The 24258-nt window shown below is 42.6% G+C and overlaps 1 protein-coding gene across 10 annotated transcripts in view; it reads left to right on the forward strand.

The window, feature by feature from the left end:
- Nucleotides 1–24258, forward strand: part of KALRN (kalirin RhoGEF kinase) — a 473687-nt gene that overhangs the window by 154764 nt on the left and 294665 nt on the right. For all 10 annotated transcript variants that reach the window (XM_041406297.1, XM_041406207.1, XM_041406244.1 and 7 more), the window contains exons 2-3: nucleotides 1528–1602; nucleotides 11901–12015. In XM_041406297.1, the coding sequence (XP_041262231.1) occupies nucleotides 1528–1602; nucleotides 11901–12015 (190 nt within the window). The remainder of the gene's footprint in view (nucleotides 1–1527; nucleotides 1603–11900; nucleotides 12016–24258) is intronic.

The following is a 24258-nucleotide window of genomic DNA, read 5'->3' on the forward strand; positions in this document are numbered from 1 at the left end:
CCTTTTCAGGCTGCATGTTGGCAGCAAGAGATGACAATGTAAAGGGGGAGCTTTTATCCCCAGTCCCACTTTTAGACCCAAACGGTCAGGCACCATCTGCTGTGTTCAGCAAGGAGGGTGTGATGGCTGCAGCAATGTTGCCCTGTTTCTAGAAAACTTCTTCTAGAAAGTGAGACTTTCTTACCCTGGCACCATCTCAGAAGAATGGTGGTTACTGCCTGCCTGTGAAAGGCAGAAAGTGAAAATACAGGGTTTCAAATATGTTATTTTCTTTGGTGAGCTGGAACAAATCTAAGGCCATATGGAAGATCACTTGTCATGGTGACTGTTATTCCATACCAATGATGGATGAATTATTTTTCAGGGGAACTGCAGAGTTGTCCTTCAAGCCTACCTTTTCTGGGACTGGCAGTGTCTAGCTTGCTCTGGGATGATTCCTTACTGCTGGTCTTTTGCAGAGCAGAGAGATGCTGCTGAAGCCTGAAACTGTGGGCAGTTCTGTTCCCAAGAGAGTAAAAGACTGCGATTTCTTGGGTGAATATTTAGGATACATGAAGTAATTTGGCACTTCAGGGAAAGCAAATGGCCTGTGCAGATATGCTTCATGTGTAATCAAACAGCATGAATTCCCTGAGAATGTGCTGGGGCTTCAAACCACTCGTAAGGAGTGTGTCCTCCCTCTGAGGGTGAACCCACCTCGAGCCATTGCATCCCAGCTGTGCTGTGCACAGCAGAAAGGGGCAAAGGGGAAAAGCCCTTTTTAGGCCAGCCCCTGTGCAAATTTGTCTCAAGGGCTGATGCTAAATGGATGTGTATACGCTATAATGTTCCTTGCAATTTTGTTTCAGAACAGTGAAGGAAGAAGGCCCCTGGCTTTCTCTGCAAGATGGGCATCTCCCAGGTGATAGTATTGTGAAAAAGGCAGCAGGGATTAATCTGGTTACTTGGTGGGAAATTGTGGGTATGCAGTTTGTGGTGATTGGGAGTGGGGCTGTGGCCGAGCCTCATCCCCAATGGGTACAGCTGTGAAAAGCAGGGGAACAGCTCTGACAGCAATGAGCCATGGAGTGCCCAGGGGCACTGACCAACCACCAAAGGGAACAGAGGGCACACGGGTGCAATGCATCAACATGAGGGGTATAAAAGGTTGGGCTAAAGAACAATAAAGGGCAGATGCTTGAAGGTTTCTGAAGTGGTCAGGTGTTACTTGGTATGGGTTGAAGCCTTCTGAAATTGTGTGATGACTACTTGGTGTATTGTGGCCATCTCAACTGTGATGTACGCTGTGACTTTCAGAACTTCTGAAGGAGAGGGCAATGATCTGATTCTCTGTATTTAATTCCTTAAACATGTCTCTATTGATGCTAATATTGTTTGTTCAGCAGCCATTTGGGTCTCTTTGTTGGTGCTTTTTTGTAATTTATAGTCTTTCTCCAGTCTGATTTTGAGAAGCATGGCATGTCTGTGAAGCTGGGAGTAAGAACGTGCTCTCTTTTAATGTGACTTTCCTGGTTTTCTGTTTTGCAGGTTCTTTTCGAAATGATGGTTTAAAAGCTGCTGATGTCCTTCCTATACTGAAGGAGAAAGTAGCCTTTGTGTCAGGTGAGCACATCTTTTTTTGATCCTTCCAGCCTGTCGTGAGCACAGTCTGCCACATCCTGGTCCTTATGATGCTGCAAAATCTCAAGGGACTGGTTTCATGTTTGAACTTGGTAGTACCTAAATTAGCTCTTCTGCTAGGAAAAGGGCTGTATGTGGACCAGGACTATCCAGTAATACTCAGAGCAATGAAAACTGGTCCATGTTAATTTTCCTCATATTCTGAGATAAGGGTAAATGAGCAGCACAGGTAGGATGAAAAGCAGTTGCTTAGCTCCAGCTCAGATGTGGGCTGTCTCAGCGTGAAGGACAATTCAGGGATCTTGCTTTTGGATCAATGTCAGTGAACAGCATTCAATTCCTCTATGTAGGAAGCACTCAAGCCTATAAATCACTGGTGTTCCATTTACAGTCCCAATCAGCTTGCAGTTAAAAGTACCATTGATGCTGCATTTACATAATAACTCAGATGCTCGAACTTCTCCTACCATTCTGTACAAAGATTTACAGCCTTCATTCAGAAGACAAATCTCAAGGATCTGGGGGTGGATGAGGACTAGACAATATGGAAGAGGCTTTGAGAATAGCTTGGATGATATTGCTTCTGGTGTGAATTACAACTTGTCAGTGAGAGGGGGAAGAGAGTCTGAAGCAATCAGAATCTTGCATGAAGTCACTCAAATTGGCAGCATAAACCCAGGGTATTTCCAGTGGCAGGGTTTCTGATGATTACAAACCATTGAGGCTTTCAATGAGAAAACCTCCATCAAGAATAGCCAGCTCCTCTTGTTTGCAGTCTTTGCTTTTTTTGTTTCCTTTGTCTCCCCAGTAGTGCTGACTGCAGAAGGGAGGAGGTTGCAGCGAGGCTTTGGTGCCTGGACTCTTCCTCCCTGGCTCTCTCCACAGGAGTTGAGCCCCTAGTCCCATAAGGATGAGGTTCATCACTGTGCTGAGCCATGGAGGTGTCGTCCAGGCAATAAAAGCTTTCCCCTTTACTGATAGCTGGTGTGAGATATCTTCCTATATTTTAACAGTTGAATGGCCCACAGATCACAATCCAACTGTGACTTGGGGGAAAAAATGTGAGGATCTATAAATGCTGACTAAACTTTCATTAATTACATGAAAATCCAGGAGTTTGAGGGAAGCTTCTGAAACACCAGAAGTCTTTTGTGAAAACCCAAGACTATCCCAACAGTACTCGCATGCAGGAGCACTTTATCTTGCACTGAAGTCTCATTCTGAATGACCTGAAATGTTTTACATGGTTGGCTTTCACTGCTCTGAAGAGGGGAGCACAGTCATAAAACCACAGCATACCTGCACACTTGTTTGAGACACAAAAGCTGAACTGGGTGCTCTGGGGAAGTGAAGGGGAGGAATTTATGCAGAGACTGTACTGCAATTTAGTTCTTGGCTGCTGCTGTTGCTTTACATGGAAATGATTGCAGGATCATTTGGTAATTCATGGAATATTTATTAATGACAACCTGTCTGGATTGTTTATGTAGCCCCTTCCACTGATGGTGCCTGTGTTCAGCTCTGAGCCAGAGGGTCTCACATCAAATCATCAGCTCGTTAGACACTGTCCTGTGCCAAGCCTGCCTTGCGGAGGGGGGTGTAAAACAAGCAGTGCCAGCACAATCCCCCAGGCTTTCACACCATGATCCGCTGCAGGCAGGGTACAGCTTGCTCCATATAGACTCACCAGCCTCCAGACTTAGATCTGCTCAATATGTGCCATTCCTGACACAGCTAGAGGTCCTAGGATTTACACCTCCTCTTCATGGTCTCCAAATGCAATGACTACGGGCAGCAGTTCCCTTTGCAGGCAGAACACTTTGACTTGCTGGTGTTCATTGCAATAGCCCCAGCATCCCCTTCCAGCCCACAGTGTAAATACTGCTCAATGTTCCCCTGGACTGCTGTAATAAAGCAGATTAAGGAAATTATTTTAACATTTCAGCTGTTGACTAGGTTCTTTTTAATTAAAATGGAATGATTTCCTAGAGTATTCTTTGAGCACAGAAGAAAATTTTTGACAAAAAGGAAAAATCAAATACCTGGATTTTCCAAGGTCAACAAAAAAATTCTGTAGTTAGCAAAGATGGAGAGCACATTGTGTTTTAATCATGCTACCTTGAGGAACAGGAGAGTTTTATTGAATCTTCTTTGGAGTTTAGTACTACAGTTAATTTTAATGATAACAGTACAGTAAAGTTGTCAAGAGGATTCTCCTTACACCAGCAGAATTTATCAGCACACACAAAAACTCTCAGCTGAACATGTCAGTTACAGAGTTTATTGCTTTTCTCATCAGCTGTGGCTCACCAGCTTGTTTGTCTGTGATTCAACAGGAAAATTGCAGAGAACACACAAGACCCTTCAGGCAGGGGCTACACCTTGCTTTGTGTTCCAGTGTGGCGGATGCTCCACACATGGACCCTGCAAAGCAAAGGGCAGAACAGGCAGGCAAGGCAGAGCAGCTGCTGCCTGCTCCAGAGCAGGCACAACAGGACCTGCCTGCACAGCCGTGTCATCTCAGAGGAGCACTCAGGCTCTCACAAGTGCACTTAATTTCAGAGTTGACATACAGATCTAACTGTCTGGGCATGGATTCATCCAGCCTAAGTGCTGTCTGGGGCTCTGTGCCTGGCACTTCCCCTCAGCTGAGCCGGCAGTGAGCAGCAGGCGCAGGGCTGTGCATCTGCATCCCTGCACCGCAGGAAAGTTCAGGGGTGGTGGATAATATCAGGACTTTTTCCTGGAACTGGTTCTTGGTTTCTTCCAGTGATCTCATCTATGAGCTAGACTGAACCTGAACAAAGTTCATATGTGTGTCTAAAGAATACCTGAAAATCCCATTCCATAGCTCCTTATACAGAGCAATGGACTGAGCAGTTGTGGGTGAGGTGCATCCCAGCCATAGCTGATTGCTTCCATTGCTGACCTCCTGGAAGCAGATTAAGCAGGGGGCTGGCAGGGGGGAGGCTTTGGCCACCTGCTTGTTGTCTAAACTCTAATAAAATCTTGGCTTTGCCTGGGTGCTTCAGTGTGTTGCTTCCCGCAATGGAATGGCTTTGGGAGCCATTAGGGAATGAGGTACAAGCCAGAGACTGATTTTTGTATTCTGAGAGGGAGATGAGGGCTGAGGAGAAGAAATAAAACAGGTTGTAGATTATTTTAGGTGCTTTTTTCCAGGGAGAGGTGGTGAAATATTTTGGAAACTGGGCTTATAGTCTTTCTTGGGAAACAGATGCTGTTTTAGAAGAGTGGTGTAAATTGGGGCGTTGTTCAGCTGCTTGATTATATTTATGGTAGATTTTCTATTGATCAGGGCAGTACGAAATGAAGCATATGAACTTTTGGGGAAGGGAATTTGTTACCATGTTACCTTCCCATGCATGGAAATTTTCATGCACTTAGTTTATAAAAAGCTTGGTAGTTGACTGATGTCATGGGTCTTGCTGAAAGCATTTCCCCACATCCCTCCCAGAAGAGTTTGTCAGGATCCTTCCCGGTATTTCCGCTCCCTGGAGGGCTCGGAAGAGCGGTGGCGCGTGGGCTCCTGCTGTCACCCAGGTACTGTCTGCTCATCTGCTGAGGCAGGAGTACAAAGGAGGAGGCTGGCCAGGTTTCTGAGAGCGTGGTTGAGCACAGAGGAATCAGCAGCAGAAGGGTGTAATAAGCTGGTGAGCTGCTGCAGCTGTGACAAGCAGAGCTCCCAGCTTGTGTCTGCAAAGCAGGAGGTTTTCCTGTGAGCTTTGGGCACCAAAAGGGCACAGAGCAGGGAGAAGTGGATGCGCTAACAGCTCAGCCATCTCCATCCTTTGGTAGCCCACTGTCACCAACCCCACATCTCTGGTGGAGCCTCGTGTTCTGGGTTGTATCAACATCTGAATGTGACTGAGAGCCTTAAGGAAAAGCAGAGATTTCATGAAAGGTCTTTGAGGGAAGGAATTTTAATGTAAATAGATCTAAAGAAAGGGCACCTTTACAATTAGGTTCCACCAAATTTATGCCAGCCGGATGAATGAAAGAGGAAAGCTCAGAGAAGACCCTTACCTTCCCAAGGACACCACAGGTTACTTAGGGCCAGAGATAAAACATGCACCTCCACATGTGGTTTTCTTTTTCTCAGTAGATGCACTTCACTCTTCAGAGAAAGGGTGGACGTGAGACCCCCAGTGCCTCTGGGAACTGAAAGAGTTCACATCCTGGTTTCAGGAGGCCACAAATGCTGATTTGTGGACACTAGAATTTGTATTGGGTTGTGAATAACATTAACCAAAATATCTAATTTTTGGTGACATAAAGATTTTGTATTTATACAAAAAGTCTTGATTTAAAATAAAAATTTCCATTCTCCTTTTCCTCTGGAATGGAAATTTCAAATGAAATATCAACAATTCTTCTATATTTTGTTACAGAAAAATATTTTCCTTTTTATACCGTTCCCTGGTGTCGTTTGAAATCAACAGAGTTCAAAAAAGGGAAATCTGCTATTAGAAAAACATGGCATTCCTTGACTATTTCTCCATGCTTGTCTCAAATGAGGAAGAGAAAGAGTGTGTTATCAGGGTGAATCTGTTCTTTCTTTGTTTCTCCTTATTCTGTACAGCTTCTAGCCCTGGGGTGTGGGTTTGGAGTCTGTACCACAATCAGCAGTGACTGACATTGTCATGTGCTGTGGCTTGTTGGCCAGTATACATTTAAAATTAAAGAAGTACCCCAAAATACTTGCATAAAGCAGTGAAAATGAATTACAAGACACAACAGGTTGTCTCTTCAAATCCCTGCAGTGGCTTTGGGTGTTTGCAGAACAAGTCTACTTGATAGGAAAAGGGATCACTCAGCGGCTGCTCTGGACATCCCATCTATAGCCTCTGACTTGCTCTGCTGGGAGATCTTCTGGTGGGATCAATTACCCTTGTTTTTGGAGTTATTAACCCTAAATGTAAGGTCACGAGTGTTTGCCATTAGAATTTGATTTGGGGAATTGACTCTGAGACATAGACGCTGCAAAGAGTAGCGCTGTGGATGGTCAGGCCCTGGTGATTGCACTGCAGCTGTGTTAATTGGCTTATTGTGGGAGCTAAAATTTCCATCACTTGCACTAGAATTACCTGATTGGAACCAGCAGAACTGGAGGGTGGTCACCCAGCTAATCCTGTGTATGACTCTTGCAACAAATTAGTCTGTCTTGAAGTTGCAGGACTTTTAGTACAGAAATTTGCTCACAGTAAGCCCAGTAGCAAGCAGACTCTCACAGAGCTTAGCTATGACAGAGAAAAGAATGTTATTTTAAGACTCTGGATACCAATTCCTTGATACTTTCCTTTCCTAGGAAGTCTGTCAATTAGATTTAGAAATCCAGAGTGTATTGTTTATCACTGTATTGAAGTGCCTGACATCAGCTGAGCTCCGTCTGTCTCCTGGCTCTCTTCATTATAATTCATTTTTTCACCATATTTTGGACTGAAATACCTGAAGAGGATTATTTCAGCTCCTCTGGAAACTCACTTATGGTCTCAGTAGAGTCTACAGCATCAAGATTGATCAGCTTATGATCTGCAGGGTCAGTTGAAGTGGTGCATTCACTTGAACTGCAATAGACATCTGAACAGGGGCCAGAGACACCGTGTGCTACTCCTGCTTCCGTTGCTGCTGTGCTGCAGGATGTTAGAAAAGGTTCTTGGGAACCTTTACATGTGTGGACATTTGCCTGTGTGTCTGGCTAATGCTTGTGAATTCATGCTTGTGAAGAGAGTGCAAAAGGAAGCAGAGGATTTGAATCCCTTAAAAGTGGGTCTCTGCAAGCAGGTAAGGATCATGGTGGAAGGGCTGACAGAACTGGAGAGAGGCAGCTTGAAAATAGAGCTTGATAAAATCATTATCTGCTGTATACAAGCAGCCTGCATTAACGGAAACTAATAATTTCCTGTCCTCAACAGGACTACACATAGCTGGAATTTCAGTTTATTGTGTATTAACAGGGATGGTTGTACCTCAGGACGCAGAGATTTTGAGATTGGTAAAGCCTGTACACAGAGTTCACATCACTAACACTTTGGGATGGCCAATTTCTTGGCTTACCTGTGGGCAGCTGGGGCCACTGTAGGCAGAACTATTTGGGCCCACCACTAAGAGGTGTTCAGCAGCTGCCAGAACAGGGATCCTGTCACTGGAGTCTCTTTCCCCTTGGTTGCAGGCTTGACTGGAAATGTGGTCATCAGAAGGCTGCTAACTGTGCTTCCTGCCTGCATGCAGGTTTTCTGAGCTTTCTTTAAGGTTTTCTTTTAATGTGGAATGCATCACAATGCCTTGTGCCATCACTGCAATGTCCCCTGCATGATTTGTGGAGGAAGAATTAAGTGATCTTACTTCTGGGAATAAACCCTGAATTTAGCTGTGGGTTCTTATAGGATAGAAGAAAGGGAGATGGGAAGAACTGGCAAGGAAGCCACTGACGGGAAAGGCCATCAGCAAAGGATTTTGTAAGAGAAATGGAAGGCATACATGGCTAAATATTTGTTCTCAGTGTACTCTGTGCCCTGAAGAGCATGTGTTTTTCTAACTCTTTTTTCCAGAGCACTAATAATCAGACCATCTGTTTGCCTCTCTAAATCAGAGCAAAGCTCATGAAAAAACAACTTGAAAAACAGTAAGAAATTATCAGCTGTTTGTTTTAGCATTTAATAACTGTAATTAGCAAACCTAATGACATGTTTGATTATTTCATCACAGTTTTTCGGTCCAGGGGGAGGCAGGAGATGGGACTTATTGATTAGAGCAATTGAGACTCCTGGCTTCCTTCTAGTTTTTATTGTCTTTTAAAACAATGTGCTGAGTAGCTCTCTGAAGACTGTGCATGTACAATTGGTGCAGAGATCGTGGCTGACTTGGGGCAGGATTCGTCTCCTTGAGTGGATTGGTAACAAGCAGAGTCTCAAGCACTGTGAAGCTCCAACACAGTGGATCGAGTCAGAAAACCTCATTTCTTTTCCTGGTTCTTCAAGTGACTCACTGTGGCATCTGGGCTGAACTTCTTCCCCTCTTAGTACTTTAATATTCCCTTCAGTAAAAAGATAATAATAAAGAAAAGGAATGGTATAGACAGATTCCCTGCACAGCCAATGCCAGAAGGTTTTCTTCTCTTTTATTGTGTGTTGCTACTTCTCAGCAAGCTCCATTAGAGGAGATGAGCATCCTTATGTAGGCATATTCAATGGTGCAATATCCCCTTCAGTCTTCCTAGAAAAGTAGAGATTTTGAGTTACAAAATGTAACAAAAACTCTGCATATTATCAGTATTTAAGAGAGTAAACCACAGTTACTGATCTCTGCAAGCCTGACTGTGAGTTAAACATACAGTGTTTAATTAGTGTTTAATAGTTTGTTCTAGAAGAAATCTGATGTTTCTTTATACGGTCTCTTGGTAAAATTGTAAATTATGTAGGCATTCATAAAAATTAGTGATTTCTCAGTAACTAGGGTTGCATGGACTTGAAGGAAGCAATTGAAGGATTCTAATATGTACGATGTATTTGTAATAACTTCACTTTATTGCTCAAAGCCTAGGGCTGCACTTTTATCACAATGAGAAACATTTGTTTCTAAACTTTGCATGTCTTGATATTTTACCCAAGTCTCCTTGTTTCTGTGTGCTGTAGGACTAGAAGGAATCAGTCTGGGTGCTTATTTATCCTTCTATCACCCAGAAATATCCAACTGGGTCATCATGCAACCTTCCTCCTCCAATGAGAATTAACCCATTTTCTCTGGTCTGTCCTGGTAACTTCTGATCCTGTGCCTGAGCCTTATTTATCCTGCTTCCCTGAGGACAGTTTAGATGAACTGTTGAGGGGTAATTTTTATCCTGAAGCAAAGACAGGACAGGAATGTTCTGGATCCTATTTTCTTTTCTGTAGTTGAAATCTTTGGGTTGTTGTAACCGAAAGGATCAAGAATTTTCTGACTTAATGTTTTTTAGCCTACCAGAATTTGCACAGGTTTCTATTTATTTATTTTGTAGAGCTCACTTTGGTGGAATGGTAGGTGTTAAAGGAGTTCCTGACCAGAAACACAATTTTTGGTTTACAAAGCCAAGGTGAATGGGCAGCATCAGAGTGATTAGTGCTGCTGGGCTGTGGGAAGCTCATGGCCCTTTCCAGGTGTTTCATATCCTCAGAGAGGATTATAAATGTGGTCTTGGATGTCTTCTGATCTCAAATCTTAGTGCTTTTCCACCTTGTACAAATATTTAGATTCTTGTGAATGAAGGAGAGGGAACCTGAATGAGTTGCGGGTAGCGTGTTCTTCTGGGATGCAGTTCAAGTTGAGGTCTCTGCTTCAGCAAATATGTGGAAGCTTTTGAAAACCTTGGTTACATCTAGATATGATGGGAAATGTTTCAAAACCTTGAAAAGCCTCTTGTGTTGAAAAAATATTTCCCTCCAGCTTTAGTTACTTGCATTGGTTTGCCATTCTATAGGCTGGCTTGCTTTTCTGTTGGACACATATCATGCATGATATAATGGTTTGGCATTGATGTGGTGTGTGAGATAATCTCAACACAGGGAAAATGTACTTAAAATGAGGTAGCTTTTTTCATAAAAAACATATGAACATTTAGATAAGTTTATTTCCTTGTAAATGGAATCCTTTTTTACATTATGCCCCGATTTTCATCCTATGTGGCAGAGGCATGGATCTGCCAAGGTGACACTGAATTCCACTGAAGGTGGACCTTCCTCCTCACCTTCATGGTGTAAAGCCAAAGGCAAATAGAAAGCACAGAGATTTGGGTGGAGATTAGGCAGGACAGTTTTTGTTCTCCATATGTACCCCTGTCTGCATGAGGGCTCAAAATAAAGATGACATCTGTTGTTTGCCTCTCAATTTGTATCCCTGGACAAATCAGATGCAACCTGGCTCCAATGGAGACTTGTACAATGCAACCCTTCAGCTGCATTGCATCCCCTGAAAACCATGGGTACCAGTGGCATCTCTGTTTGTAGAGATGAAGTTTGTGTAAGAGACTGTCTTGTACAGGCAGCAGTGCTGTAGAAGATTCTTTAGACAGATCTTAGCAATTAAAAATTATCTGTATTTTAAGAAAACTTATATATAGTAACAAGAATGTGCCAGTAGCACAGACTGCAGGTGTCCCAAGTCCTTAATGAGAGAGCACAGTGTGGATCAGTGCCAGAGATGTTCATGTCCTTGTGTAGCTTTTTCTTCTTGTTGGCCAAGTAAATTAGCTCAGAAAGCACATGGGTTTCCTTTCTCAGAAGTGATATTTCTGTTAAAGGGATTATACTTTCCATTGAGAAGTGCAAGCTCATGTGCATTTTTGCAGCTTGTTTGCGAGGTCCTTGCAGTGCTGTACTAGCTTTCTGAGCTGCAGTTTAGCTGTAACTTTTCCCTAGATAACAGCGCAGACATGTATCTAACAACACAATTCCTGGAAGAAATCCTGAGATAATATGTAAAGAATTAACTAAACATTGAATGAGGTACTAGATTTCAGTTTCACTCTTCTTAAACTTTATTTATAGGAGAGAATAAAATAAGGTGCTGCAGAATAGATTATATTTGCCCCTGTATTTGTGGTTGTATCGTTCAGGGTAGAGTTATTCCTTTATGGCTAATCCTTTAGAAAACTGTTGTGAAAGATAAAGGGCCAGACACTGACAGTTTAAAATAAATTATTTTTAAGACAGGAAAGCTACACGAAATTCCCCCCCCCAAATATTCTGATTGTCAGCAACACTTTTTAAATGCAAAGCTTAGAAGACATGAACTTCTAATGAAAATTTTAAGTCAAATGAAGTACCCGATAGATTGGAACATTGGGCTGCATAAACATTACTGGGATACATCACTTCAAACCGGCAGAACATAGTAAACTATCTTGGAATGAACAGTGCAATACCCTTGGCAACAGTGAAAAATGCTTTCACTTTTTGGTGTTGACCAGCTTAAAACTACCCCGACAGTAGGATTGCATTAGCATCTCCTGCTTGGAGTGGCAGATATATTAGATTTGATGGGATTAGGTGAAAGAAGAAGTGCTAGTAGCAATTTTCCTTGTGTGGGCTTTTTTTTTTTTTCTTATATCCCCCATTTGGAGCTCCAGCAAATGCAAGCTTGTCTTCCTCAATTAGGCAAGTCTAAAAGCTACAAAGGGTGTGCAGACTCCTAAATGTGCTGTAATTTATATTTATCAATTCAGTGCACGTAGTTTTTTTGATGTGTGCTTCCTGTCTGATTTTCTAACAATCCTTTATTTTCCACAGGTGGCCGTGATAAACGAGGTGGTCCGGTCTTGACCTTCCCAGCCCGCAGCAATCATGACAGAATAAGGCAGGAAGACCTTCGTAAACTTGTGACTTATTTGGCCAGCGTGCCAAGGTAAAGCTAGAAAGAAAACACTTCAAAGCTTAGGGTGGACGGGTGGGTGGGGAACTTGTTCTTGGCAGTTGCTGATTTCCAAGTATTAACATTTAGTACCTTGAGTTCTTGGGGCGGAGGAACAAAAGTGTTCCCTTCCTCCTCCTGTGTGCGCTCCGGTGGTTTTTATGGCACATGTGGCAATGCAGGAGCCCCAGAGTGGAGGCAGTGGGAGCAAACCTGGGCTTCAGGCTTCTCACAGCCTTGAGGAGCAGCTCTCATTCTCCATGTTTCTGTGCAGCTCTTTTAAAGGAGTGCAAAGGGAGGAATGCTTAGAGGTCTGCAGTTAAATATAGCAAGCTGGAGAGAGCTTGCTGTCTGTTGTTGCTTTTTAATGCCTTGTGGGAGGTTTGGGAGAGCTGGGGTAGGGGGCTGTAGTTGCTGGGGAGGAGAGAGTGCCTGTACAAAAAGGCAGATCTTCCTGCACCAGTACTTTCCAGAGATTTCTCCAGGCTGGGGAAGGAACATGGGTGGACTTAGGAGGGAGCTTTCAAAGACAGGCATTTCAAATTGTTCTGAATGTAAACCACCACCTTTCCCTGCATTAGTCTCTGTGGCTCTCTTCCAACAAGCAAGTCCCCATCCTTTTCCCAGGGATGCTGGAGGAAAGGTGTGTTGCCAGAGCATATTTATTTTTCAAGCCTTGGGAGATCATTTATAGAGCTCAGTGCCCAGGGAGGTATTTCTGATCCAGCCTCAGAGAGTGAGACTACATATGCCCTCATCCAGCTTCCTTTTCCTACTTTTAAGCTTGTCAAATATCCTTGCCCAAAACCCTCAGCTGTTGAGGTGAGTGTTACCCCAGGGCAGGTGAGGGTCTGAGGAGGGTTGCAGGAACACATCCTGTGCCACCCAGGAGCTCCTTCTCTTTTAAACCCCGGAACGTGAATGGTTAAACAATGTTCATGTTTTGGCAAAGAGTGTGAAGACATGAAGGGCAGGGGTCTGGCTGCATCTGGAGGTCAGTAGGTAAGGGTCTCGGAAATGCACTCTGTTCTTTAAATGTACAGTGTGCAGAGGATAAAGGTTGTGTTTGGTACGGAAGAGGGTTAAGGGCTGTTTGGAGACTTAATCACTTGGCTGAAGAGTGAGTAGCAAATGCAGCTATGTGTACCAGATCTGCCAGTGCTTGTATCCTGGGCATCAGAAGTCCTCTGGTGATGCACCTTTTGCTCTGTTGAACTTCTGGTCATCAAGGTTTTACTAATAAGTGAGTCTGTTTGCTTTTCTCCCCACCTCCTCTCATTTCATCCTCTAGTCAGCTCCATTTTCAACCATGTTGTGAGAGAGATTACAGACATGCTGGTGGAGCAGTAGGTCACTCCCTGGGGGAATGTGTGTCCCAGAGCTTGGCAATCCCCCCCAGCTGCTGCAGTCATGAAACTGGTCCTCTACATCTTATCATTTTTTGCATGGTTGCAAGTGTGAAGATATGACATTGCCCTGGGTTGCAACCAATTGTGGAGCAAAAATGACCTTCTAATGTGTCAACCTTTTTTATTAATCCCTCTTCCCTCATAGAGGTGGCATTAATAGAAAGATACATCCTTTCTGTTCCCCACTGTCACACAACTGAATCAGTTAGCTCAACCTTTGATGCTGCTTTTAGTTGCCTCACTCTGGATCAGTGCAGCAGAGATTTTTCTGTGATAATCCAGAACCTGGGGTCTGAGCTATGTGAAGGAGCCAATACAAGACCTGCCTGCCTGTCTCCCTAGGAGCACTAAAAACCATTCTCCTCCTGGTGATCACTACAAAGCCTTGTTCTGTCCTGGTACATGAAGCCTTTGGAGGGTGTCTCTAGTTATACCAGAGAACATCCTCTGGTGAAATGATGAAAATGTGCCCAGCAGTGAGGGACTGGCTATGCATGGAACACTTTCTCTGGCTTCCCAAGAGTCCTTGCAGATTGGATCTCTGGAGGTATTAACGGGAGTACTGTCTCCTTCTTGGGATGTTTGCACATTGAGAGGTGTGCAACAGACAGCAGTAAGAGTGATCAGAGGTCTTGAAAGTGTGGCCTGTCAAGGAAGGATTAAAAGGGTAGAGGTTGTTCAGTCTAGAGAGGGAAAAGCACATGCAAGCATGTTGTGATGCTGCAAAAGGAAAAGGTTTGTAGGGCAAAGGCAAACAAATATGTTACACCAAAGCAAGTAAAGATTAGGCTTGATGTGAGGAAAAGATTTCTAATGGATTCCCATTAGCACTATAAGACATCCATTTTTTTCCTTAAATCCTTCTGTTGCTGTATAGACAAGCCTCTGGCATTGATATAAATGTTATGGAGAGGGTATGGTGGATCAGGAGGTTATTTCTCCTAGTTCTTCCTAGTCCTGTTTTGTCTGGTGCAACAGCTGTGAACTTGCTGCTCTAGGAGGGAAATGTGACCACAAACTTCATGGGTTTGGCATGTGGGATTGTATAACCTGTGTGGTGTAAGGAAACACTGAAAACTCATTTTCCCTACACATTTTGTTCACTTTAACAAGGGCAAGCAGCAGAGCTTTCAAACTTATTTATGTTTTGGAAACAAATATATGGAAGGAACAGTTGGAATTCTTATCACTGGCTCTCAGTTCATGTTTATTCCAAGATGAGTGCTTTAGCTACTAACATCAGCCATCCACCAAAATAAACAATTTCATTAGCAGAAACTCTGAACAGGATGTCAGAAGGAACTGCTTGAATGTTGAGTGCTAAAAGGAGAAGAGTTTTCTGTGCTAGCTGAAAAAGTAGAAATTCTTTAGGAAAAAGACTGTAATTTATCATATTGACACCAGGATAATAATTCTTTCTTTATTCTTGGTGCATTGGTTTCTGAGTGAGACAGATTGCTCTCCATATTGATACTATCTGTCACTTAACCCTTGTTTTATATCTTAATGGAGGGGGCAGAGGTGGTGCAGTGCTGGGAGCTTGGGGCAGGTATGAGATTGGTGATGAAATGTGATGATAGATTAGGGTAAGTGAAACCAGGGTCTCGCTAGCAGTTTTCAAAATTTCTGAGTCAGCTTTCTGCAGTTCCTTCTTCAAAACCAGAATAATAATGTGGCCTTTCTGAAAGCAGCTATGTGTGCTTGAGTTAGAGCAGAATAGTGAGGGCTTTCATGCAGCTGGGAGCCACAGTCAGGCAGGTGCCTGCAGGCAGTGGGGTTTCCTGCGTGGTTGAGAATTACTGCCTGGGGGTGAAGATCTAGCAACACGGCTTGTTCCTATCCCGGAATGGTAACCTTTCATTCCACAGCGCCTGGGGTAATTTAAGGCTCCTGGAAGGTTCAAAAGCCTAATCCTGCAGTTTTGGGTAGGAGGAGGTTGTGAGTGGGTATCTGACACTGAACTAATGCGGCCCTGGTTCGGTGTCCTACGTTGGCTCTTTCAGGCACATCACAAGGTCCTTTTCTCTAAGCAGTTCCACTGTAATTAGTTACTAAGAAACGAAGACACTATTCATTAGATGTAAAGATAATTCCACGGATGCCAAGTTTCTACCACTCTGCCATTTTCTGCTTGGTTTACATTTGCACTAATGCTTTCTGGGTAGGCGAAGCTGTATTTCTTATGACTCAGGATAGCTTCTATTTACATGCAAATTTAAATGGATGCAATGTTTAGAAATTTGGAGGGCGTGACTGAATGTAGGATAACATGGTGTTTATGATCAGAGGAACTGAGGGAGAATTTTCTGGCCTTGCTGAAGATTTTATATTTTAATACCAGTGCAGTGCCATCTATTCCAGTAAACTGAGCTTTGATTTATGTGTGTGTAAATGAAACTAGCACCAGGCCAATCTCCTCTGCTAGCCCTTTGGAATTACGAATTAAGTTATGCGTAGGCTATAGGAGGATAAAAAGGAGACAGAATATTATTAGCCTGAGTTATCTCCTCGCATGGTGAAGCAATATGATGAAGGAAATGTTCTCTGTCAGCTATAGTGAACCTTCCGGCTGAACGCATCAATCTGTTCTGGAGCCAAGATAAGCAATCTTCTGTGCTCTCTGCAGAGGGGAAACCCGAGATGCCTCAGGGGCCTGTGTTTTTAAAGACATCTACTTTTTATTTGTGCTCTGTTCAAATAGCTGCTCAAATGTTTCCCTGTTCTGGGGGACATCCAGGGCTCGTAACAGCAGCAAAGTGTTTCCAAGGGCCAGCCCTATGTGTTTGAACAGCTCCTTAGAGCTGCCCAAGCTGGACGAGAGGTGCTAGGAGCAGTAAAACGACTGAAGGGCCCCTAATAATTAGTTTAATGACTGGGGCTTTGTAAAATTAGAAGAACAATACAGGGGATGGCAAAATGTAGCAATACTCACCCACTCTTGGATTTATTTTAAGCTCTTCTCTGGTGACCTGTGGTACTGTGTATATTAGCTCCTCTGGCCGGGAGTAGTGTGAAACTCATTTTGTTGATTGATAGGAATTAAACCCTAGAGCTCTGCTTTCTGTTATGTGATCTTAGCACAGAAGGAGCTTTTGAAGACTTTTTTTTTTTTCCTGGAGGCTATTGTAGCTCTACAAAAATAGCCATCTATTTAAAAAATAGTACCAGGGATGTCATACTAATTTTAGTAACTAAATATCTGGTGCCATCGAATTATTCCACCATATCCTTGTTTCAAAATACAGCAGTAAAAAATGCAGTGAAGCTAATGAACCTAATGGAGATGTAATATTTTCTTCAGATATAATTAACAAATAATGTAAGGTATTTTGGAGAAAGGGGTTCATTAGAAGTAAATAACTGACATGAGTGCTGGTGAATTTAAGAGTGTTTTGCCACTCTATAGCCAGTTCAAATCCAGCCTCTACCATACGTGGTATTTGTGTGTTATGTTATTATCACTCTGTTAGGAATTGGGGGACTTCTGTTGAAATATTGGCTCTTACTTTGTCCTTCTGAAAGGCTTCAGAGCTCACTGCTCTGTGTTGCTTTCTGTGTCCCCTTACTGACCACCTCAGGGCCGAGTTACACGTTCACTGCTTGTTGGAAATCAGCACTTCAGAAGAGGATCTCTGATCTCCTTCCAGCTGTGTTAATAACCTGTTGAGGCATTTTTATTCCTGGGTGAGTGGACAGTGGCTATAATTGATGTTGAAATTCTGCAGCAAGTGCCTACAGCTGCAAGCTTGGAAACTCCATTTACCAGAAGCTGCTAGAAAATGTGGACTTCTTAGAAGTGCAGAGAGAGTGACAAGAGCTGTGAGAGCAGGAGTTATGAGAAAAGACTGAAGGTTTTGGGGATGCTTATGTTAGAGAAGGAAAGTGAAGTGATCTGTTAAAATACTCTCTGCAAGCCTGAGCTAAAGTAAACAATTTAGTCTCGATGTACATGGAAAATGGGACAAAAAGAAAGTGATTAAAATCACAGATTGAAGGACTGGAATAGGTTTCTGTACCCTCCCCATCTTGGAGACCCTGTTAGGAGATGTGTCAGAAGAAATCCAGGTCTTGTCACTCCTGTCTTGCCACAGAGGCATGGAAACAACAGTCACTCCAGCTTTTGTGATTCTGTGTTGTATAAAGATGTGGGGTTTTTAAACAGATACACAATTTCCTATGTTTGTTTTTAAATCAGCCCTAACCTAAGGTAAATGGGAGGGCTGTGGTATCTATTTCCAAATTATTTCCTGCTTTCATTGCCTGTTGCTGTTTTTCTGGCTAGCATAAGGTCCCATCTTGCACAGCTCTGGACCTAAAGCAGATGTCCTCTTTTTCTCTGCCCTCTGTGGGAGCTGAGAGTGCTCTCTGAGTGATTCCAGCCTGGTTACCTGCTGAGCCCTGTTCTGCTGTCCAGCTCCATAACAGTGCAACTTTTTTCAGACTGGTTTTGTGATGAGCAGCACAAAGAGCATGATACAAAACTTTGCAGTTGATGTGCTGTGAATTGCACAGCTCGTGTAGCCTTTTCCCTCAAAAGACTAATAAAAGGCAGGTAAGCTGGGCTCTGCATCTCACTTCTACCAGTAATCGTTGATATGGGTCTAACAGAAGTCTCTGTTTTTTGTGAAATAGAAGAAATGAGATTAACTTAAAATTGAAATAAGCTTATGAAGATTTCATTATCTTGTTTCAGAATTGAAATAAATAAAGTTTGATGCTCTTACAAGAGTGAATTCCTTATTTAAAGTAAATTCCTTAAAGTACTTACCAAGAGATTTGCAGAGTATTTTCTAAGTTGTTTATTTTGTATCCAAACATTTTGTACTGTTTTGGAAGACCTGAAAATCTTACTGTTTTTTCTTTCCCCACTAAGTTCTACAATATTTCTTTATTCTTAAGTATAGCTTGCTCCATTTAATTATATTTTAATTCTATTCCAATAAATAATTGAAGTTACTGATTGCCACATGCAGAGAAACTGGATTTCAACTTGTCATTGTGTTCTTAAGCATTGTATTCAACACTCAACATCTGCTTAATTTTAGGCTATAAATCTGCAATTGAAAACAGTTAATATGAACGAATCCCCCATTTATTATGTCTGTCTTACTGGTTTTTTTTCTCCACTAAGTTCTACAATATTTCTTTATTCTTAAGTATAGCTTGCTCCATTTAATTATATTTTAATTCTATTCCAATAAATAATTGAAGTTACTGATTGCCACATGCAGAGAAACTGGATTTCAACTTGTCATTGTGTTCTTAAGCATTGTATTCAACACTCAACATCTGCTTAATTTTAGGCTATAAATCTGCAATTGAAAACAGTTAATATGAACGAATCCCCCATTTATTATGTCTGAATTATTTCCAAGGCAATTGTTCTATTTTACAGTGTAGGGGAGGGAGTTCAGTTTTCTCTTACTGCCAGTCTCATGCTGAGATTTCAAAGTCATGTTGGGTTCTTTCTGGTTCACCTAACATCTCCAACACAAATTCAGTGCGTTAATAATTTGAAGATTTAGGATTGCAGAGGGTAGCCCTACAGGCCAAGTTTAGCATAGAAGGAAAAGGCACAGGTCTGGAAGAGAAGTTGTCTTTGCTGGCACTGGCTCTTTCCTTGGCTGTTTTCCAGCTGAGTGGGAGCTCAAGTTGTACCTTCTTCAGTGGAGTCAGTGGATGGGGTTTGTGGAGGGTACATGTCCAATGGAATAAAAGGTTGCTGTTTTACTCTGTACTCCTCCCAGGCAGCAAAATAAAGCATCTCTACCCAGTTCAGGTCCAATGCCTTTTGGTTTTACTGGTCTGACCTCTTTGGTTCAGCCCTGCCCTCTCAGCTGCAGTGTTTCTCCTCCTCCCAAGCAGGGCATTCAGGCTGCAAACTCAGAGCAGCCAGAAGGATGGCAGTGAGTGGATTCCTTCTCACAGCCCCTGTCTGCCCATGTCCTCTGTACTGCAAACAGCCAAAAGGTGCTGCTGCCCAGCCACAGCTCTGCAGTACCATCACACTTGGCTTCTCTCTCTCTTACTGGGAGGGGAGCCATGGGAGGGCTGATAAAACTCTCTGAGCAAAGTCAGAGCTGCCTCTGGCAGTGCTTCCTGCGAGGGCCAGGAGGGCTGACCTGGAGACAGCTGCCTCCTGTATGGGTGGTGATTCTGTGCAGTGGCATCACCTCAGTCCTCTCAAGATTTGGTGGCCTTTACCAAGGGTCTGAGCTTTGTCAAGGTCCTGAGAAAACCTCTCCCCTGTCTTCTCAGGGGAGCCTCAGTTGCTACTCAGCTCTCCTGCAGGGGCTGTGGGGTGCTGATTCTGGCTCTCTCACACAAGACAGGTGCCCATCCTGTGCAGCCGTGCCCTGTGTTGCTGTATTTGCTAGCAATGTTGTGCATAGTACCTCACTGCATTTCCAACAGAGGATTCTGGCTGGGAGGGGTTCTGCTTGGATTTCTCCAAATCCGGATCAAGCAGCAAAACAACCCCTGTCACCATGTATGCCACCACTGCTGGTTGTCCACCATGGCCTAGTGCCACCCAGTGGTGCTGGCAGGGTCTGGGGCCTGATCCCATCCCCTGAGTTGTCTCACGTAGAGCTGTGCTGCACACTCTGCTTTTGAGCTCTGTCCAGGCCCTCAGTCTGGGGATTAGATCAGCATTGTTCCTCCTCCTAAATGGCTTTTGCATGTTGGTTGTACCGGCATCTGCTGCCTGAAAGAAGGAGCTGAGGTGATGGAGGAAAGGCAGAAACTTGTAAACTAGGCTATATCCTGCACCCATTCACTGGAGAGGGAGCTGGCGGGCACCACAGTCTGCTATAAATTTTATGCAGAGCACCATTTTCTCCATCCTCTTCTTCAGTGGCTCTCTGAGAAGTGTTTTGTGAGTCTCTGCAGCACACCTCCCCATGCTGCCGTGTCTGGCCTTGGCCACTCTAGTCCTGGTGTAAAGCTCTTGCATGTTCCTCATGGGCCTTTTAACCACCAGACCTGTGGCTCCACAATGCTCCATGAGGTCCAGGCAGCAGTGACTAGGAGAAATCCTTGGAGAAGGTAGGCGTGTGCTAATGTGAGCAGTAATTCAGAGAAGCTAAAATTAGCAGACAGAGAGGTTTTGTGGGAGCGTCTCGCTGGCAGCAGAGCTGGCACAGGCCGTGCGCAGTTCCCTCCTGAAGCTGTCAGCAGCCGTCAGTGGAATATGCAGCAGTTCAGCCAATCCTGAATTTTCTTTTAGGTGATCTCTTTCCTACAGTTTTTGCAGAGACTGTAAAATAGTTTTTGTCTCATTCACTATGGATGCTTGTGTTCCTCATCAGTAACCCCAGTATGTGCTATATCCTTTTCACTATTACAAATTATTATGATTTGGAAGTGGCTTATGTCATCTCTTCATGAATGTCATTAGAAGCAGGAAAACAACTGCTTTGCTTTGCAGTCTGCTTTGTAATGGGCATATTGTCCAAGGTATCTCAGTGTCAGTGGAAAGCTCTTCTAGACTCCCATGGAGGATGGATGAGACCTTTATTGTGTGCCGATATGAAGTAAGTAATGGGAGACACAGGAGTGGACTTGTCTGAGCCTAGACAGGCTGATCCTTATCCTCTCTGGATGCATGGAGGTGTTGGGGATGCTGCTCCAAAGTCTGGGTTCCCCAGTGCACAGCTGGGGTAGGACTGAGGATATGTTTTCAGGAATATAATTTTAGCCGTATCTCCAAATGAATAATAAAATGCTGATGCTATCATGCTGTCTGTCAGTCACTGTTAAACCAAATCTGTCAGAGAAAATGCTCAAGAATATTACATTTCTACAAATTTAATGAGAATAGACAGCTGCATCAGAGAAAGAGACCTAATTAGTGTCCACAGAGAGGAGAAGATGGTCTGAACCCAGCCCTTCTCAGAGACTGGAGGTGTGCAGGTATCCCTAGATCATGTAAGAGGCACATTTGTTATTAACCATTAGAGAGTCAATGTGCAAACCATTACCAAGGCAGTACTCATGCTCATAAAAGCACATGCTAGTTTATGGTATGAGAAAATTTGATGATATTGAAGTAGAACAATGACCAATTCATGGTAACATTTGGGATTGAGCAGGCTGATGTTCTTATAGCATGGAAAGTATGGCTTGGGACTGGCAAGAATTGTCTCAGAGGTTGGGATGCGCAGTTCCCTGCTGTTTGCAAAGGGAATTGGTATCCAAGTTGGGTAGACAGTTGTGTCATCAATGGTTTCTTCTCATTTTCCACAAGGTGTTCCTAACCAAGTCTGGGGTGTTTTATGCTTTCCTTGTGGATCCTGGCACTGCTTCTGAGTTCCCTGTGGATCCTGCAGCACTGCATGCAGTAAAACATAATTGTAACTCTATGGTGTGTGACTCTTAGGCTACTTAGATTAAGAGAAGGAAAAAAAAAAAGAGAAAAATTCTTTAATGCAAAGTAAAATCATAAATAAGAGAAATAATTCTAGACTCTCTCCTTTTCCCCCAGGAAAAGGTAGCAAAGTGTAATTCAGACATGCTTTTGGCTTGGCAAACGTTGTCTGGTTAGCAACGTGTGCCATAGTGTATTTTTCTGCTATTAACAGGGGAGGATTGGTTTCCCTGACTGTGTACACAGGGCTTTATTTTATGTCTAACTTTAAAGAGAAACCTTAGTCTCTAGAGAATTTTCCAGTGATGTAATATTTTAGAAAGAACCTTTGTGGTACTTCACCAACACAGCAAAGCACCAAAACAGCTTTCCCTTGTCCTGCAACTGTTTTCAGGGAAATCTTCCACCTCTTAAGCATGCCCACACTACTGTGCAAACAAGAGAAAATAGGAACCTGCTGAAAGCTTGATGCTGTATTTACAAGGGACATCTTTGCTGAATGGTCCTTTTGGTTAAATTTAGTGAATAGAAATTGTAATAGAGCATGGGCTTTGTAGAATAATTGCATCTCTCTCCAAAAATCATAGCAGCAGCTCATCTCCAGCCAGATCCGTCTGCTTTCATATGCCTTTCCTGTCCCTTTCCCCTATTTCTCATGGGAATACAAGAATTGACAATCTCTAATATTAATGCTGTATTATTAGAAAACTTTCACTTGAAGGATAAGTTAAGTTTTAGAGTTTGTTTATTTATTTGAGGATCTGCCAAGCCAGATGCTCATGCTATGGATGTTGTCATTGAGGATTGAATAAATACTACTTTTTGAAGTTTAGTTTGACAGAATTACTAATTAAAAGTTATTTTTGCTTGGTAAACCATGTTAAACTGATATTAAACCATATTAACTGATATTTTATAGCCTGAAGATAGAAAACTCTGAGTGATTTTGTTATAGATATGCTGCATGAGGCAGAAGTACACATCTCTTTAACAATGTGCACTGATTAGCCCCCTAATTTCTGGGAAGCAGGGTCTGAAAGCTGCCTTTCCTAATCCTGAATTGGAAGCACTCTGTAGGAAATTGGCCATGTACCATTTCACCATGCAGCAGTTCAAGGGAGTGGAAGAAGAATTTAGGGGAGAAGAGTAATCGCAAAAGTATCTGATTAACTAATGGGTGATCTTGTACATAGGAAGCAGTTTATTAACATTCCTTGTTAATAAACTGTTAGTCTAAGAATTATTCAAGTAGGCAATATGTTCTTTTTCCTTAAGACCTCTTTTTTTCTTTTGTTCTAAAGACAGAACTAAACTCTTACAACACTGACTAATCACATCCAATTTTGTGGTTATGTCCCCTTACTTCCCCATTCATCTCTTTCTACAACATTTGTAATTTAGTTCAGAAACTGCATCTGGAGAAATAAACATTTCTGGGATCACAGATTAGTTAAGATTTTGCTCCCCACTGGAGATTTGCGGGTAGGAGCTGCAATTCCATTCCAAAATCTAATAAAAAATCAGGTACAGAGGAATGTAGTCAAAAATCTTACCCATAAGAAGAATGTCTGGGAGCTCGGCTTTTTAACACACTGTTAGACTAGGAATCAAATACAAAAGCAATATATGCAGTTTTTTTAGGGTTTTATTCTTCTCTCTTCACAAGGCAAACCTCAACTGTTACATCATTCCTCCCTTACCAGGCTTACAGGAACTCAGTTTCTCTTCACTTTCCAGAACAGCCACCCTAATGATTTTGCAGTGTTGGGTCATAAACTGTAGGTGACATGGAAATAGGGTCAGCTAAAACAATTTCCTGGGATTTTCATTTGGGAATGAATTCTGTAGGACACTTCACCACAGTAGTTTTAGGGACTGTTAAATTGTATCTGTGTGAATTAGCATCAGCAGCACTTACCCGATGACTTGTTGGGGACTACTAATTATATAAAGAAGGCATAAATTTTTGTTAAGTAAAATCGTCTCAATACCTTTGAGAAAGAGGCCATTTGAGAATCCACCTGCCCTCACTTGGACACTAGATTTACAAATGTTCATCTTAGCAAATAAGATGCCAGTTGTCCTCATTATATATTTTTTACATTCCCAGGGGCACTTGGAAAATTAAAACAGAAATGTTTGAATAATATACAGAACTTTGAGCAGTGTCAATCAAATTATTGTATTGGATACAATACCAATGCAAGTCTGTCTTGATCTTCCTTTCTGGGCTTTTGAAATTGGTGACAAGTCAGTATTTAGAGGCAACTGACTTTTTAATTGTTTTTACAATAAAAGTGGTCTTTTTTTTTTTTTTTTTTTTTTTTTTTTTTTTTTTTTTTTTTTTTTGTTGGAGGATATAGGTGCACAAAGAACTTTAACTGTGTTCATGCTGCCTTGAAAAGATGCCAGAAGTCAAATGTGTAATTAGGGATTCTGTTAAAAGTCTAATTCCTATAC

This window comes from Onychostruthus taczanowskii, unplaced genomic scaffold, assembly GCF_017590055.1.
Source record: "Onychostruthus taczanowskii isolate IOZ18803 unplaced genomic scaffold, ASM1759005v1 scaffold10, whole genome shotgun sequence".
In the NCBI taxonomy this organism is placed as follows: Eukaryota; Metazoa; Chordata; class Aves; order Passeriformes; family Passeridae; genus Onychostruthus; species Onychostruthus taczanowskii.